At 36.1% G+C, this 19,724-nt stretch overlaps 1 protein-coding gene across 1 annotated transcript; it reads left to right on the forward strand.

Moving 5' to 3' along the window:
* The first annotated feature begins 1,247 nt into the window (after positions 1-1,247).
* LSM8 (LSM8 homolog, U6 small nuclear RNA associated) lies at positions 1,248-7,589 on the forward strand. Its single transcript, XM_065884242.1, has 4 exons — positions 1,248-1,364; positions 2,552-2,592; positions 5,084-5,211; positions 7,338-7,589. The coding sequence occupies exons 1-4, from the start codon at positions 1,334-1,336 to the stop codon at positions 7,426-7,428; spliced, it is 291 nt and encodes a 96-aa protein (XP_065740314.1). The 5' UTR covers positions 1,248-1,333; the 3' UTR covers positions 7,429-7,589.
* The last annotated feature ends 12,135 nt before the right edge of the window (positions 7,590-19,724 follow it).

Below are 19,724 nucleotides of genomic sequence, written 5' to 3' on the forward strand. Positions count from 1 at the left end.
AAAAAAAAAGAACTGGGACATGCACCACCTAATTCCTGACTACATGTGGTTTCGAACAGGTCAGAGTAAGTTTACGTATATAAAATATTAAACATTTGGGAGTGATCTGTAGGTAATTTTGTGGGTATGCTGTAATGAAAACATATGCTGGATTTTTCAGAAGAAAACTGCTGACATTGCAAGAGTTTTCAAATCCTCAATTCTTCAGTTAAGAAATCACAAGTCTAACTGAAATCATAAGGCAATTTTGTACAAAGGGGAAATAAGTCTCACTGGTATTTTGTACATAGATTTTTTCCTAACTTCAAGTCCTCTGAAGTTAGGGTACCACAGTAAAATAAATGACATTTTCTAACACATATAAATACCCCAAATGATAAATGTAGCAGGATCTAAGGAAACTGAGGCCCAAATGAGTTGACGTTGCTTGTGCAAGAACACCCACACGATATGGTTAGCAGTGTTGGACTAGAACCCAGTCTGGTCCTTATTTAGAAGGCTCTTCCTGAACCAGTCCTTTCCAGGACTGCGCAGCAGACCTGCGGGCCTTTTAGTTACTAATTTCACCCTGAAGGGAGGGAGGCTGTGGCGTGGTAAAGGGAAGACTGTTTTCTAAGGGAGACTCACACTTTTCTGTTTGGATTGTTTCTCACATAAATGAGTAACAACGCCTCCGCGATGGAGCACTTTTACAGGCAAATGCAAACTGTGCGAACATGCTTTTTATTGCTGTGTTCTCCAGGCGTATATACCATATGGTTACAACGTGTGCAACTTTGCCCTAGGCCATTTAGCTTCTAGAAGGTTAATTTTCGGCCCTGTGGCAGGAAATTAGGGATTCCACTTCCCCGCGTCTACACTTCATACCAGAACAGCACTCATCTCTCTATTTCACGTGTGACGAAAACACCTTATTCCGTTGTCTCCCGCCTTGCCCGTCTTTTCTCAATATTTCCCCTTCGTAACTTCTGCCACATGGCCTTCCACTCCGCTATGAAGCCCGCTCGCCCACCGTCTCCCCACTACCCCACCTTCCGAAGGCTTCTTCCTTTCTTCCACAGCCTGCTCGCTTTGTCCCTCTCGGCTTCCGAGAACACCGCCCAGAAACACAGTCGAAATATACTGCGCACGCGCATTAAAACTAGTCGTCGCTTAGCCTCTTGGGGATGGTTGGCCGGGCTCTTTCAGTCTCTGATTCGCGGAGGCAGCAGTGCGGTACTCTCGCGGTATTTGCTGCCGCCAGTCGGCGGGAGCCGCCGCTAGTTCCTGGCGGGCTGTTTTAGCTCCTCTTGTCGCCGGTCCTGCTGTGTTGCCAGCTGCCGGGCCGAGCATCATGACGTCTGCCTTGGAGAACTACATCAACCGTATCCTCGAGCCGGCCACCACAGGCATTTGCTGGTGCTGTGGCGAGTCCCGCGCCTGCACCGGAGAGGACCGGTGCTGGAGAGGCAGGGGGTCGGGATCGGCGGGAGTTGCGATACCCGGCAGCTGCGGGGCCCGGTATGCGGGTGCAGGGGTTAAGGATCTGGGACCCACCAATCCCGCCCCTGGGGCTGGAACCTGCCGCTTGTACGGGCCCAAGGTGTCTTTTATTTTTAATCTGAAAAAAAAAAAAAAACCCCACCAACGTGGTTATTCCAAACTTTTCCGTGTCTCTATAGAAATCAGCTATTGATTCATCCTTCCTGTTTCCCTAGGGCCTATACGTTCAGGTTTGGGAATAAGAGGAACAGTTTAACTAGCGGCAGCGATGGTCGTGTAAATCTATGTGTTTGTTTTATTCATAGGCTTTGCTCGTTGTTCGAGGATAGCAAAACTTTACAGATGGTGCAAAAATTGAATATCTGCCCCTTTACCACTTGAAATCTCAACTTCTTTGTTGATGGAATTAAAATAATGCTTGCTATTTGTAATGGATCGTTTTGAGGGACAAATAACTTTAAAAAGCCCATGTGAATTACCCTATACAGTTGTTACCGTTTTAAAGTCTAGGAACGGAACTCTGCATTGTGCTCTCATGTACAAATTTGGGACAAAAGTGAAATGCCAAAGGCTTTTAATGATGCAAGCATATTGGTACCTGTGACATTGAATATAGCTTCTTTTCTTTTGAATTCCAGAAGCCAGGTCCTGGAAGACAGTGTCTTAACGTGCTTGAAATCATTCAACATTGATTAGTTTAGCAACGATCCAATTTTCGTTTTAGAGATAAAGAAATAGGTATAAGAAAGGGAGAAATATCTTGCTCAACTGTCAAATTGGCAGTATTCCCCAATAAGAAAAGAGTACCAAATACCCCAGCTGTTTTAAGATAGAATACACTGACCACACACACAAAGGGATGCTTTTTCTGTTTTTTCCCTTTTTTAAATTGTGTAATATCACACCAAATTGAAGAACATAAAGTTTTTATGTTGGAAATGTGGGTGTGTTGAATAGTTGTATCTTAATTCTGTTACCTTTTTCCTAGTAATTTAAACCATTTCCTTACCAGATTTTAAGTTTTCAGTTTACATGCGCTGAGATATGCTTTCCTTGATTCAGTTATCAGGAACTGTTGCTGTCATTACTTCTGATGGGAGAATGATTGTGGTAAGTATTTGGCATATTCATTCTCTGCTTTCTTGTAGACTTATTGGTTGTTAATTTTTATGTACAACCTCTGATCTCTAATGAGTAGGCACCACAGTACACCTGCATTGCAGTTTTCTTATGATTCAGGTCTTTATCTCTTTGATAAATAGCTGCCGATCCATATTTTTTTTCATTAATAAACATTGTAAGTTACATACAAGGCTTCTAGAAGCTAGGATGGGTAATAGATTCTGCCCTCAGAGAACTTCTAGTCTAGTCTGCAGATATCTGCCTGTATTTTAAAATATTTATCTTCCTCCTCCATCTTTTATTTCCTCCCCCATTCAGTGTTCTGACAACCACTACCAGAATCATATAATTTTTTGGAAATTTTGTGTATGGTTCTTAGAAACTTTTTTAAGATTTAGATACTACATCTATAAAATAATGAACATTTAAGACTTGTATGGTGTTGATATTCTTCAGATATTCTTAGGTTGTATGATCTCTTGTTTTTTTGTAGAATGAATTATGATGAGTGAATAAATTTATTTCATCTCATTTGTCCTTTTATCACAGTATCCCATTTTAATTCCAGAAAAATCTTGGATTCTCTCCTTGATCTGAGGAATTTATCCCATGATTTTGGGCTACTTAATTTCTTCGTTTATAATTCATATGATTGTTCCAAAAAGTTTCCAAAAAGTTTTAAGGCTGCTAAACTTTCTCTATTGTCTATCTAATTCCTATAGTTTAGTCTTTTATTTTCCCATTCTGCAGTTCTGTTTTTGTTTGTTTTGTTTTTAATCCTTGTGATTTTTTCTCAGTGGATCCCTAAGTGACGATTACCAAAGTGTCAGACTTTGCCATTTATTAAACATATGTCATGTACCAGGCATGTTACGTGTTATCTCACTTAATCTCGGTACAGCTCTGTGAAAAAGAATTAACCCTGCATTCTAGGTTAGGAACCTAGCTCAGAAAAAGTGAGTTACTTTCCCAGAGTCATGTGGATATAAGTGGCAGAACCAAACTGGGATTTAAATTGAATTTGACTCCAAAAGCTAAGGCCAGTTGCCTTGCTTCCCTCTTAATCAAGAGAACAATCATGTTTTTGGTTTTGTTTTTAAGGTACTTCACATTGTATTGAGTCAAAAAATGAGGACATTTTGAAATATTTTAATCTCATCTTAGAAGCCTATTGCTATTAACAAATATTTGTAAATAGTTTTTTATTTTGTAAAAACCTCAAGTTTAAATTTTCTTGTTTTTGTTAACAGGATAGATGATAAATTGGAAAATTACTTTAATTTTATAGAAGAAGGAAAGCCATTTAAAAAGAGCATTTTTAAGTACTAAAAGAGCATTTTTGAGTACTAAAGTTCAGTAGTTGTGTATTTCTTTCACACATGGTTCACTTTATAGAATAGTTGCATGTAAAATGAAGCCAAGAGGCTATGTATGGATGTGGTAACAACTCTTTGCTAGTTCAGTATAGTAAATACTCCATATTTTGTTTCTCTTCCTAACATTAACTAATATTTCTCTTCCTAGCTAACATTTTATTTCACTCTAATTTTATATATCTTGAATTTTAAAACATGAAACTTTAATGAGAAATTTAACCAACCAAAACCAATGTAAATTGATGTTTTTCAGAAACTTGAATAGCATCTGAGTTACCATGTTGTAATAGGCCCATGTCTTCCTTTTTTAAGAACCACGATTCTTCATAAAATTTTCTCTGAATATATCCTTCAAGTGTTTGAGGCCCATCAAACACTTTGGCAGATACTAAGTACTCATTAAGCCTTAGTTATTACTACCAGTTGAAGTTTGTGTACTGATTTGAATCTCTGAAAAGTGGTAGATTATATTTGCTTGTTCATAGTAGTATAATATAGAAGTTTAGTGGTCTGGCTTTGAAGCAAGCCTTTCATGGTTTGAATTCTAGCTCTGCTAATTTCTGCCCATGAAACCTTGAGGGATCACTTCTCTGTGCCTCAGATTTTCTTGTCTGAAGTGGGAATGTTTGTAGTATCTACCACAAAGGGTAGAGATTAATTGAGATAATGTGTGCAGCATGTTTACTAGCATGTAACATGAAGTGATACTGTTACATTGCTATAGCTGCTGTGTAGAGGACTATTTCCCTTAAGTTTCCCTTGTTTTATTAGTTTGTATCTTTAGAATATTAGCTCCTGGACTACCTGGGCTTTTATGCTACTTCCTTGGAAATAAACTAGTACATAGGTGTCCTTTGTAATTCTCAACAACTCTGCGCACTAATCAGAAGCGTGGTGGGTTCCCCACTGCCCCTCTTAAAAAACCAAGAGGTAAGTTTGGTGCCTGTTGATCATAAAGAGGTATTGTATTTTATAGAGAACTTATATATATTTAAAATAGGTACTTCTCTTGGAGTACCTCACAACTAAAATGGTGTCATTGAATTAACACATTCAGGTAAACAAGAATATTTGTCTTTTTCTCTTAAATGTTTTCTTTACAGGGAACACTGAAAGGTTTTGACCAGACCATTAATTTGATTTTGGATGAAAGCCATGAACGAGTGTTCAGCTCTTCACAGGGAGTAGAACAAGTGGTACTAGGTTTATACATCGTGAGAGGTGATAATGTGTAAGTAAAATATGTCTTTTTTAAAGGCAAGTTAAATATACTATAGGTGTACTGCCTTGCTATATGGAGAAGAGGTTTCTATCTACTGAGATTTGTCCATATTTCTAATAGTTAAGTAGCCTGGATAGGGTCCAGAAAGAGCCCTGCCTTACACTGAATACTTCATTGGAGAGGCTTCTTAAAATGTTCTTCCAAAGTACCCCTAATTCCAGAGGAACATAAATACACCTCCAGGGCCCAGGCTAGGGTTTGAAAATGTCTTTGAAATCTCTTGTGTGAACAGTTTTAAATAATGCTTTATAACATAGCTGTATTTATCCATTACTTACTTTTTTCTTCTAATTTTTTAGTATAATTGGCTTACTTAAGATGTCCCATGTTTATGTTGTGGCCTCAGTTAACTTGTGACATTGATATGGCAGTTTGAGAAGATATATTTTAGTGGTAGCAATTTAAGAAAAGTGCAACAGTGTAGAACAGTACTGTCCAATACAACTTTTGGGGATGATGGAAATGTTGGATATCTGCATTGTCCACTATGGTAGGTACTAGCTGTGTGTGTGGCCGTCGAGTACTTGAAAAGTAGCTGGTGTGACTGAACAACTGAATTTTAGATTTTATTTAATTGTAATTAATTTTAATAGTCACATGTGGCTAGCAGCTTCTGTATTAGTGCAATTATAGAGGCTAGAAGAGTGTTGAATCAGTTTTCTAGTGAGTACTGTTTAAAATTAAAACATGGCTGGAAGGCAGCAAAAGATGTATTAGCATCTCAGATTATTCTTTTGGACAAGTAGGATATGGAAGATAAAGGAATACTTTACTCATTTTATTTGTTTGTCTTAAGAAAATCACCTTTAGATGTATAAATCATTTGATCTTTAATCAGAGGTTTATAAAATATTCTGTAGAGATAATATTTAGGTGAAGTGATCTGTAAAGGCGAAGCAGGTGGGGCCCAGGTCTCCTGACCAGAACAGCACTGATTGTTTATATTGGGGCTCTGCATAATAATTGATTTTAAGACGATTTCTCCTACTTTAATTTAAAAAAAAATTTTTTTTTGAACTTCAATTAAAAAAAATTTTAAACATTGCTATAGACACAGTGGTATGCTGGAGCCAGCTTGTACTGGCTCACGGAAGCAGATTTTTATATTTTCGGGAATTTTGCAAGCTGGTTTGTTGATGTCTTTTTGGTAGCTTGAAATTGGCCATAGTGGGGGTATCTGCACTATGGATAGCAGTCAACACTGCAAATCAGCCTCCTCCTTTTCCTTGGAGAGCTAGTTTTAAAACATTTTCCAGCACTCCACTGTCTTCCATAAGGATTTTAAATGATACTAAATTTTTAATGATGGAATTAAGATCTTGATATGTTTCGTATTGAGAAAACTTAATATATTCTCCTAAAGTTTGGTACTTCCCATTTATTAGAGAACTGAAGACTGTATACAGTTTAAAGCAAAATCGGGCAAATTCTGTATAACATTTGTCTATAGAATTTACTTTCATTAAAACCAAACAAATTTAAACAACGAATTTTTTATGTAATAATGTTTCATACATGTCCCATGGTCTGGATGTAACAATGACTGTATCCAGCTAGAAAGCCATGGCTTGGTTACCTAGCATGGTATTAGTGAAAATAATGTTATAGGTGTTATGTTAGTGTTGAATCAAGGCAAAATTTGTTGGCTTTAACCCTTGCCAATCACAACAAAAAATCATTTGTTAGATACCTAAGTATCTGTTCTATTATTATCTTTATGTGTGAAGAGTTGTACTTCTTTTTGGTGTTGGATTTAAATTGAGTCAACTGAGAAATCGTGAAAGGGAAACTAATAGATTTTATATGTACCACTGATGGATTTAGTTCATTGAAGTTACTCAAATAAAGACTCGTGATCCAGTCACACTATATGCAGTCTCTTCTTTAATATTCGTTCCTGTAACAATGTTGCCTTCAATTTATTTGGGTTTTGTGACTTTAAAAGTACAATTCACAACCTTATGAAAATGTTTGTTTTTCACCTTAAGTAGTAGTTCTTTTATACTGTCTTCTCTCAGTTTTAATCAGAAATGAGATTGTTTTAACTGATTTTTTTTTCCCTTAAACAATTACAGTGCAGTCATTGGAGAAATTGATGAAGAGACAGATTCTGCACTTGATTTGGGGAATATTCGAGCAGAACCTCTGAACTCTGTAGCACACTAAGGATAAACTACATATATTGGACATCTGTAAATCTTTGTACAGAAACTGATTATTCTGAGGATGATGGGCAGAATTTTTATGAAAGTGTAATTGTGGATTTTGACTCCATATTGATTCATTGTAATATGATATGTAAATTAAAATATTTCTACATTTTCTTGGAAAAAACTTTTCTTTTTGGCCTAAATCATACATTTGGTAGCTTGGTTTTATTTTTCTATTAAATAGTATAAAAATCTAATGATTATTTTGAGAACTTTTAGAAAAGACATTCTGCTATTTTAATATTTATGGAAAACTAGTTGAAAAGAGGAATTCAAGTATTATATAAATTAAGCATACAAATACCATCAATAGTGCAGGATACATATGTTTCTGTCCCTGATTTTTAAGAAAGTCCCAGGAAGGTAAATCTTGTCTTATGCAGTTATCTGAACCATCCCCATTTATCACACTGCCCTGGTGGCTCCCTAGCACTTTAGAAGTATGGGTAAAAGTGTGTTTGGTTGAGAAAAGGAAAAATGCCAACAAAGTTATATATTACCTGAAAAAATTGATTCCATGTGGTCTTAAAAGCCATCTTATCCTTTAAGAATTGGGGAATTTCTAGTATTAAAGGAGTTTTTTGTTATTTATAAACATGAGTAAATAAATCTTAAGTTTATATTGAGGCAGTGCTTGCTATTATTGTCAACAACTTTTCATGACTCCCTAGTTCCATAAACCTGATTTCAAAAGAAGTAAACCTGTTTTCTCCAAGCATGTCAGGCCTATTCTTTGGTTGATTATTGTAGTGAATCAATTAAGTAGATAAATGCCCCTCATCTACAAATAGGCTATTTTCTAAAACTCCCTTGTACAATTGGTTGTGTATACTTTTTCAAGAATCCATAGAAATAATGCTATAAGCAGTGTTTAGATATCCGGGCTAGTCCACAAAAATTCTCATCAAGTCATATGTAGGCCAAAGTGTGTAACATTGTGATAACAATAGAAAAATATTTACATTCTTGTAATTCAAACAAAATTTCAATAGTTTCTTTTTCGTTTTTTTAATGAAAGTGTTTAAAATAGGAGTTGGCAAGCTTCTTTCGTAAAGATGCAGATAGTAAATATTTTAAGCTTTGAGGGCCATATGGTCTCTGTCACAGCTACTCAAATCTGTTTTGTAGCATGAAAATAGCCATAGATAATACATGACGAATAGCCGTGGCTGGGTTCCAATAAAACTTCATTTACAATAACAGGTGGCAGGCTGGATTTGGCCAGTAGACCATAGTTGCTGTCCCTTTGCTCAAAATGAAAACTACAAGCTCAATAAGAAGAGATGATGGCTAATTTGTATAAATTCTGAAAAGGGCTTCTGGAATGGATCCTTTCAGAGTTCAGAGGTGGGTTTCATCATATTTTTTACTATTGAAAACCCTACTTATTAAACACGGCAGTTTTTTGGTTCACAACTAGAACATTTTCCAGAGGAAAATATCTTCACATTTTTACAAAAATAAGACTTGTAAGGAGAGAACTGTTGAGATAGTTTTGGTCATCAAGCACCATTACCCAGAATAACTTGGCTGATGTTCTGATGTTTAGGGTTGTCTCTGGGAGGATTAGAGGAAGGCTAGGTAGTACTGGCTATTCATAAATATTTGGCTTTTGTAGTATAAGGTTTTACGATCAATTTAGTAATAAGAAAATAATGCAAAGTGGGTAAAGCAAACAGGCCACTTTAATTAGGGACTGTAAACCAGGTGTTCTGTTTAAATAAATAATGTATTTTAAATTGGTAAACTAATTCCAAGAGTCAAATAAGGAATATAGATCATTCAATTGCTAAGTGAAATGTATTCTAAGTATAAATGATGTCCAGAATCAGATGCTTTCTCAACATAGTTGATATAACACAAATTACACATGAACCAGTAAACAAACCATAGTCCCTCTCCCTCACAGTAATGAGTTTCTAATATGATGTATTCTCCTTCTGAAATCTAAAATGCTTTGTCAAGATGTATTTTCCTTATTGATGCCAGAAAAATCATTTCCAGAATATGAATTGGATGTCTTTATTAATGGTTGGTGGGGGAAATGCATGAAAATACACCAAATGGTACATGGAATTCTTCATTCCTGGGTGCACACGATAGGCTCTTTATGCTCATAACCCATTCAGGTTGGATTTCGTTTTTCATGAGCATTGTAAGGGAGCCACAATTATGAGTGGCAACTTGATTAATATGCAGTGTCAAGTCTTTTATATTCTTTAATGAGACTTTATTCTGTAATCAATTTCTTATTTATAAAAAAGGCTAAAATCAATTTTAACTTGCAATTACCTCTGTGCTTTGTGACTCAGACACTAAACCCAACTTAATAATGAATCAAAGAAATTATTCTTGGCAAAATATTTTCACTAAAGTTTTTTGTAAAGGGCAATTAACTGCAAAAAGGACTTAATTTGTTTCTTTTTAACTGAAAAGATACTCTCTGTTTAAAACGAAGGTAATCTTTTATTAATATTTGCTTTACTTAAACATCTGTTTAATACCTTTATAAAGTCATTCTAAATTTTTAACCTAATGCAGGCTATCCATGTCAACATTTTTCTCAGATGTGTAACATGAAAGATTTACCATGTGGATGAGAAAGTATACAGTCCCTTCATAATGGCATGTGAACCTATTTGTGTAGTAGCCACAGTTAAAAAGCAGTCCTTAACTGGCAGTATAGTGTATTCTGGGCCTTCACCTTCAAAATTAGTAGGGAACATTTACCAAGGGCATAGGATGTGCCAGGCATGATGCCAAGTGTTTACAATACTGATCATTTTATGTATGGGGAAACAGGCTCAACAGGGTTAAGTGTCTTACAGGAGGTCATACTTGTGAATATCAGGCTCTTAAATCAACCAGGTTTTTGTACTCCTTATATAATATGGCCTAGCAGCAGCAAGTATAACCTCAAAATCTCTGCTGTCAAGTATCTCTCAGAAGCCTGAAGGAAATACTTAGGTATCTAAGGCAGTTCCCAAAGCTGCGTTGTGGACCATTTTCATTTGATTACCTGAGATGCTTTAAGTACTCTGGGGCCCTACTCTAACTGATTGTGGTTCAGTAGATCTGAAATGGATCAGAAAGGAATACTCAATACAAAGCTAAGTAATGAAAGTGTGGTGGAATTACTAAAAGACCTAGCACTTGTCATGCCTGGATGAATCCCCAGTCATGCCTCAGAATCCTTACCTTTAAGACAGGGATAATACCTATCTTCCAGGGTGTGGCAAGTGAAAGTAGACTGCATTTAAAACGGTATGATTTGTGGGCTACAACAGTAAACAGCTATTATAGGTATTCAAAGACCAATGTGGAAAGGTTACAAACATGGGTCTTACCACTTTAGTTTTACAGAGTCCCACTTGCTATCATATCTCTAAGAGTTTGGAGTATATAAATTATGAGGATTTCAGGTTAAATAGAAGGTATGTATAATAAGTTTATATTATTTTAACATTACAGTAAGATTAATTTGTTTTATGGCAATCATATATTCTTGACAGAATGAAAATGAAAACTCAAAACACATGTAAACTGGGGCCTCTTCATTTTATAAATTTCCTTTTACTCAGTTTAAATTTTATCTTACTAATTTTTTTTTTTTTTAAACTTGGGCTGTTATTCTCAGTTTCCACGTCATGGATAAATTTGATTTAAAAAATTACTTTCTGTTTACATGTAAGATTGAAAAACGAATGTTGACAAGGCAGAGCTACCTCCATCCATGTTGATACTGATTCATTAAACAGCACAGTGCTCTCATTAAACCAGCTACAAATTCATTTAATTGCAAGATATTTAGTCCTTATCCTCCATCTTGTTTACAGGGATTATTCGTGTGAATTTGGTCAAATGCTTGATGTGATCTTCACTCCTCTCTGTAATGGGGAAGCTAGATGACATGAGCATAGCTGGTCTCTGTGCATTGATGCTGCCTCCTAGTGATCACTGCTTTCTTTTCTATGTGTCCACAGACTTTAAAAAATAGATTTTGCAATTTTGTCAGGGACTTGTCTCAAGCTATTAATGCATGCTAGATAATTGCTCAAAGCTGTGGATATTCCAGGGAACAATATTAACAAGTCTCTTGTCCTTGTGAAACATATCTATCTATGTAGCACCTCAAGCAAGCCATCTTGACTCAGAAATTTACTGTCCAAGGTCATGAGTTGTTTCATCAAATTCTTTCAGAACTCTATGATAACTTATGGGGCTTGAGTTCATTTAAAGTAACTAGAAACTAGACTTTTTAAGTGGATATAATTCATATGAATCATTTTCCCAACCTTTTTTTCTGTTTTAGGATTGCAGAGTCTATGTAGGTTGCATAACACTAAAGATAAAGGCAAACTAGGACTTGACCAGCAGTCTTCTGTCATTGGTTAACAGTATACCATCTGCTGCCTACTATCATCATGTGGTGAATGGACAAGGAGAGGACTATTCTTTAAGACATCTTTCAGATCTTTTCTTAGGTTTAGCATTAAAAAAGCATCCAATTTTTGTACTGATTTTTTGTTATGCCCTTTTACTTCCATCTTTTTTGTACATCTTTCTTTTTTAAACATCCTTTTATTTTATAAATGTATTACTTGCCAGAAATGACACAGGTCAAGTATTGGTAAAACTAGGATCAAAATCCCATCTTACTATTTCTACTCTGGTGCTCCTTCGGCTCTGTGGTGTGGCTTCTTCTGTCTCATCATAAGGGTGATTTTCAATTATGCTGTAAACATTTTGTTTTTAGTTTTCTTTTCCCAATATGCTGGCTTTACAAATACCATATAATGAAAATGGTACCAGCTTGTTACTATATTTGAAGTATGTTGAAAGGAAAAGAATCCAGGAGCAGGGGTTGGGGGTAAGAGACATCTCAGGGGTTACAACACATTGTCATTTATGAAAACAAAGTATTGATTACTACTTTATCTATGAAACAGAATGAACAAACTCTAGGCCCAATCAGGTATCTCAGGAAAAAAAAATTGTTTTAAAGCAAACATATGGCTAAATCAGATTTCACGAAGTATCTCTTAACTTGATCCTGTATCTGGATACTATTAATGCAAAGATACTATGGGGAGAGGAATGGATTTGGGAGCCTAGCAGGCTTGGAATTAAATTATGGTTCAGCCACTTCTTAACTATGGGATCTTGGGCCAATTAATCAATCTCCCTGAACAGCAATTTTGTAATTAATAAAAAGAAGAAAATGATAGCATGGCAACCTTGCAAAGCTAATATGATGGTTATGCAGAGAGTGTAAGTTAACCACATAATATGGTATCTAGACCAGAGTAAAACACTGAATAAATGTTAGTTCCATTGCTTTTCATTTCCCTATTTAAAAGGTAATGAGTTGAAGGAGAAAAACCATATGATCACCTCAATAGATGCAGAGAAAGCTTTCAACAAAATTCAACACCCATTTATGGTAAAAACCCTCCAGAAAGTAGCCATAGAGGGAACTTAACATAATAAAGGCCATATATGACAAACCCACAGCCAACATCATCCTCAATGGTGAAAAACTGAAACTATTTCCACTAAGATCAGGAACAAGACAAGGTTGCCTACTCTCACCACTATTTTTCAGCATAGTTTTGGAAGATTTAGCCACAGCAATCAGAGAAGAAAAATAAATAAAAGGAATCTAAATTGGAAAAGAAGAAGGAAAGCTGTTATTGTTTGCAGATGACATGATATTATACATAGAGAATCCTAAAGATGCTACCAGAAAACTACTAGAGCTAATCAATGAATTTGGTAAAGTAGCAGGATACAAAATTAATGCACAGAAATCTCTTGCATTTCTATACGCTAATGATGAACAATGTGAAAGTGAAATGAAGAAAACACTCCCATTTACCATTACAACAAAAAGAATAAAATACCTAGGAATAAACCTACCTGAGGAGACAAAAGGCCTGTATGCAGAAAATTATAAGACACTGATGAAAGAAATTAAAGATGATACAAACAGATGGAGAGATATACCATGTTCTTGAATAGGAAGAATCAACATTGTGAAAATGACTTTACTACCCAAAGCAATCTACAGATTCAATGCAATCCCTATCAAACTACCAATGGCATTTTCCACAGAACTAGAACAAAAAATTTCACAATTTGTGTGGAAACAAAAAAGACCCCGAATATCTAAAGCAATCTTGAGAAAGAAAAATGGAGCTGGAGGAATCAGGCTCCTTGACTTCAGACTATACTACAAAGCTACAGTAATCAAGACAGTATGGTACTGGCACAGAAACAGAAATATAGATCAATGGAACAGGACAGAAAGCCCAGAGATAAACCCATGCACCTATGGTCACCTTATCTTTGATAAAGGAGGCAAGAATATACAATGGAGAAAAGACAGCCTCTTCAATAAGTGGTGCTGGAAAAACTGGACAAATACATGTAAAATAATGAAATTAGAACTCTCCCTAACACCATACACAAAAATAAACTCAAAATGGATTAAAGACCTAAATGTAAGGCCAGACACTATCAAACTCTTAGAGGAAAACATAGGCAGAACACTCTATGACATAAACCACAGCAAGATCCTTTTTGACCCACCTCCTAGAGAAATGGAAATAAAAACAAAAATAAATTGTACCTGGTGAAAATGAAAAGCTTTTGCACATCAAAGGAAACCATAAACAAGACGAAAAGACAACCTTCAGAATGGGAGAAAATATTTGCAAATGAAGGAACTGACAAAGGATTAATCTCCAAAATTTACAAGCAGCTCATACGGTTCAATGTCAAAAAAACAACCCAATCCAAAAATGGGCAGAAGACCTAAATAGACATTTTTCCAAAGAAGATATACAGACTGCCAACAAACACATGAAAGAATACTCAATATCATTAATCATTAGAGAAATGCAAATCAAAACTACAATGAGATATCATCTCACACTGGTCACAATGGCCATTATCAAAAAATCTACAAACAATAAATGCTGGAGACAGTGTGGAGAAAAGGGAACCTTCTTGCACTGTTGGAGGGAATGTAAATTGATACAACCACTATGGAGGTTCCTTAAAAAACTAGAACTACCATACGACCCAGCAATCCCACTACTGGGCACATACCCTGAGAAAACCATAATTCAAAAAGTCATGTACCACAATGTTCACTGCAGCTCTATTTACAATAGCCAGGATATGGAAGCAACCTAAGTGTCCATCAACAGATGAATGGATAAAGAAGATGTGGCACATATATACAATGGAATATTACCAGCCATAAAAAGAAACGAAATTGAGTTATTTGTAGTGAGGTGGATGGACCTAGAGTCTGTCATAGTGAAGTAAGTCAGAAAGAGAAAAACAAATACCATATGCTAACACATATATGTGGAGTCTAAAAAGAAAAAAAAAAGGTCATGAAGAACCTAGGGGCAAGATGGGAATACAGATGCAGACCTACTAGAGAATGGACTTGAGGATACAGGGAGGGGGAAGGGTAAGCTGGGACAAAGTGAGAGAGTGGCATGGACATACATACACTACCAAACGTAAAATAGGTAGCTGGTGGGAAGCAGCCGCATGGTACAGGGAGATCAGCTTGGTGCTTTGTGACCACCTAGAGTGGTGGGATAGGGAGGGTGGGAGGGAGGGAGATGGAAGAGGGAAGAGATATGGGGATATATGTATATGTATAACTGATTCACTTTGTTATAAAGCAGAAACTAACACACCATGGTAAAGCAATTATACTCCAATAAAGATGTTTAAAAAGTGATGAATCAATCTATAAAGTCCTACCTGTTTAACGTCTTCTTTAGAACTCTCTTCCATTACTAAAAAGTAAAATGAATTTGAATCAGCAATAGAAAAATACATGATAATATTAAGAACATAATACTCTTACACTTTGCCACAAAGTATCCCTTTGGAACACACCTGAAGAATATTCCAGAGTGAATATTGATTATACTATTGGTAGGCAATTAGTGCATTAAAATCTCTCACATCCCTACCATCACAATCATTATATGTCAGAGAATGTGATTTAACAAAATATGATACCTAGAAGTGAATTACAGTTATCATAATCCTAACCTAACCCTGTCAAATCAGAAAATGGCATCATGACACAGAATTGGTATCGCAATTGCAGAATAACAAATTTAAACAGCATGATGATTTTTCTGGACCTTTTTCCCTAGGGGCAGTAAGAAGACAGCACACTTACTTCACTATAATTCTTTAGTCTAGGGAGGGAATGTAGGTAGAGACTGTTCAGTATAGCATGAAGCCCCCATCATAAGGCCTAGAGTCACCATACTTTGCAATATGGCGGGTAACAGAAAACAGATAAGAGATAATGATCCTTTCAAAAACTTTCCAGCTGCCAGGGGAGAGGAGTACAAAAGACACCAATGTATTTACTTTGTATTTTTCTTCTGAGAACGATGCTAGTAAACTCATTTAGCCCTAGCCATTTTATCTACTTTGTGAATTGAATTCTGCAAATTTGGTTATTTGGTGTTTTCTCTCTCTTGGAGGAACAAATAAAATGTCCCATGTTAAGAACTTACCTACTCTGAACTAACTCTCATTGGAGGTTATACTTAATGAGGTAAGTTTAAGATGAATCATTGAGGAGGTGGTGGCAATCTGCCAGAGGGGAACCTGTCAGATATGCAAATAGCAATTGATATCAACATATTCAAGCTACCAGAGTAAGGCACCATGTGTCCCTCCTAGTGGAAGAAATTCTTATTTGCACCATGTAAGCCAAAAAGGTGTCATTTTTAAAAAGTACTTTTCATGCTAGAGAAACTAGTTGTAGAAACTAGATTGTGTGACACAGATTATCCAGGTTCATTTATCAAGGGAAGAGGACCAGTGAGGAGCATTTGAAACAGTATTTATCGTCAATATTGACTCTCTTTCCAATAAAGAGATGATAAAGAGTTTGTGATTCTAGTTTTTAAGTGGTGACCTCTTGAGATTCTCTCTTCTTGGTGCTAGAGAGGCTGGACTCTTAGGTAGCAGGATGGGCCAAAGAGTCAGTGCAGTGTGATGTCACTTTCTAAATCCTTTCCATCATCATGCTTTGTCAGCTTGCAAGGCATTATGATGAGCCCTATGCCAAAGGACAAAGAAAACCTTTTCCATTAACTTGGCATTTTAAAAAACCATTTAAAAAGCTACCCACTGATCTTTCTATTACAGAATGTTGTCGCATGACTTAGCTGCCTTGAAAATTGAATATAAAGATCAAACTTAGACAATGTAGATACTACCCTCAAAGTAGAAACATATGGAAATACAACACAAATAATTTTAAGTGTATATTGAGGTAAGAAAAAGACTTTTTTATGCTCCAATATTAGAGAAATACCAGTATACTTAAAAGACACAAGAATCATTTGAGTAAATAAATGAATGAATGAAAATTATGTTTTCCTTAGAAAGGATTTTTGAAAAACTATAGAAATCAACTCTACTCTATAGTGAGTACCATGACAATCAGAACTACATCTAACTCATGCTTGTATTTTTGACACCTAGTAAAATGCCTGATGTATAGAAGATCTACAAAATTGAGACTAAACTAATGGTGGCTTCATACAGTTGTTCAGGTCATGCACTGCACAAGTTACCACTTCTAAGAGGCACCATTTTCATTGCAGCATTTTTGTCTTTGTGACATATTTTTGTACTTCTGTTAAAACTTTGAGTTAGGTCCAGAGATGGGCTCTTGGTACATTTATTATACAAATATAACTCTTCTGGCTGATGGCAATAAAGTATCTTGTTCTAACAAAATTAGTAAATGTTATGGACTGGATGCTTGTGTCCCTCCAAAATTCATGTGTTGAAACCCTAATTCCAATGTGATGATATTTGGAGGTGGGGCCTTTGGGAAGTAATTGAGTCATGGGAGCCCTCCTGAATGGGATTAGTGCCTTTATACGAAAAGGCCAGAGACAGCTAGCTCTTTCAGCCGTATGAGGACATAGCAAGTAAACCAGGAAGAGGGCCCTCACCAAGAACCTAACCATGCAGGCACCCTGATCTGAGACTTCCAGCCTCTGGAATTGTGATAAAAAATGTTTGTTGTTTAAGCTACCCAGTCTATGGTAATTTGTTATGGCAGTCTAAATTGATTAAGAAGTAAATCATAATGATTAGCCAACAAATAGTAGAAAAGTATTTTGTTCTAAGGGGAACAAAACATTCTCTTCAAATTATGAAAGAGAAAGGTCAATAATTGTTAATGCAGCCACATATAACTTGTGGTTCTCAATAAAGAATTGCTTTAATAATTTCTATACTGATTGCAAAAGTAAATTAAAATGTAATATCTTGTTGGTATTAGTGTACACCATCTAAACCTGATTTTTTTTTTTTTTTTTTTTTTTGGCTGCTTTGGGTCTCTGTTGCTGCGCGTGGGCTTTCTCTAGTTATGGTGAGCAGGGCCTGCTCTTCGTTGTGGCACACAGGCTTCTCATTGCGGTGGCTTCCCTTGTCGCGGAGCAGGGCTCTAGGCGCACGGGCTTCAATAGTTGTGGCACACGGGCTCAGTAGTTGTGGTGCATGGGCTTAGTTGCTCCGTGGCAGGTGGGAGCTTCCGAGACCAGGGCTCGAACCCGTGTCCCCTGCATTGGCAGGCAGATTCTTAACCACTGCACCACCAGGGAAGCCCTAAACCTGACATTTCTTATTGCAGTTTGTATTGTTTTCTGTTTGTTTAAAGTCCCAGTTTAAAAACAGGTGCTTTTCTTACAAATAAATCACTATGCCATTTATTATAAATGATTATGACTTAATAATCATTAGAAATAATTTGTTGTAAAAATAATAAACCCATTTTATAACAAGTCCAATTTATTTGTAATTATAGAGGAACAAATGACATACATAATTACTTCCTAATTTGTACAAAGGCACCATATGGGTTTAATGAACTTAGTGAACTTTTGAAACTAAAGAAATTTCCCTTCAGACATTATTATTTTAGACTTTAACAATTACATTCTTAAATAACCACAAATTTAGAATTTCAAGAAAGAAAAACTAGCAGTGAAATTTACATATTGATCTTTAAATAGCTCTTTCATTCTCAAAACTTTCATAAGCCTACTTTCTGTATCTTTAGCAGGAACACCAACAGAAAATCCACTGAGAAGTTTTAACTGCATAGCTATGTTTGAGATGAAGCATACTGGGATCTCTTTTATTATTTTTCCTGAGAAATTACATGGGAATTGTTATTTAGGGAAAAAATGTGATAAATAACATTGCTCTTTTAATACTCTTACAAGGTACTAACCATATTACATAATACTCATGTGTCTGATAATAGAAGAGACAGCAGCTCATTATTCTATTAATAATAATTGTATAAAATTAGCATATAATTATCTATACATTTCAAATTTCTGAGCTGCACTAGCTTTATATTAGCATATAAGTGAAAAATTATTCTCAGGTCATCATGAATTGAAGGCGGTACAGCTCATAAAATTAACCAGAGGTAGTGTGATATGACAGGAGGGGTCCTGAAGTCCTGAAGCTTATCAGTTCTTGTCCCAGTTCTAACACAGCTCATTTTTTTTTGGTCAAGTAATGCAAATGAGAGAGATGATGTTGGCCTGGACTACAGTGATATCAGTGGTCAAATTCTCTATGTATTTGGAAGTACTGCATGCAGGTTTTGCTAACTGATTAGATGTGGCCTTTGAAAAAGAAGGAAGTCCAGGATGACACTAAAACTTTTGACCTGAGCAACATGAAGAATGGAGTTACCTGCTCTTAAGTAAGAAAGACAGTGACAGATTGGAATGTCAGGATGTCAGCTGAGACATGTTAAGCACGAGATGCCTAGAGTCTATAGACAACTGGATATACCAGTCCGGAGTTCAGGGAAGGGAACCAGACTGGAACTTCCAGATTTGGAGTTGACATTGCATAGATGGTGTTAAGGCCATGGGACTGAATGAGATCACCCAGAAGGGAATATGGATCGGGGAAGAAATCAAATGGATTCTGGATATATTCTGTAGTTAGAATTGACAGAATTTGCTGGCAGTTTAAATGTAGGTGTAAAAGATAAGATTCAAGGATGACTCCAAGGATTTGGGGGGAAAATGAAGCTAATGATGGACTGATCCTGGGGCTCTCCGAAATAGACTGAAGAGGAATGGTTAGGAGGGAAGGAATGAAACCAGGGAAGCATGATGTCTTGGAAGCCAAGTGAAGAAAGTTTTCCAAGGA

Source organism: Phocoena phocoena, chromosome 9 (assembly GCF_963924675.1).
Source record: "Phocoena phocoena chromosome 9, mPhoPho1.1, whole genome shotgun sequence".
Classification (NCBI taxonomy): domain Eukaryota; kingdom Metazoa; phylum Chordata; class Mammalia; order Artiodactyla; family Phocoenidae; genus Phocoena; species Phocoena phocoena.

Bases quoted from the DNA above. Each gene is read 5' to 3' on its own strand.
- LSM8 (XM_065884242.1), top strand. From the start codon at position 1,334: ATGACGTCTGCCTTGGAGAACTACATCAACC. The intron at 1,365-2,551 runs GTATCCTCGAGC...TTCAGTTATCAG, and splicing joins CTTGGAGAACTACATCAACC to GAACTGTTGCTGTCATTACT. The intron at 5,212-7,337 runs GTAAGTAAAATA...AAACAATTACAG, and splicing joins ATCGTGAGAGGTGATAATGT to TGCAGTCATTGGAGAAATTG.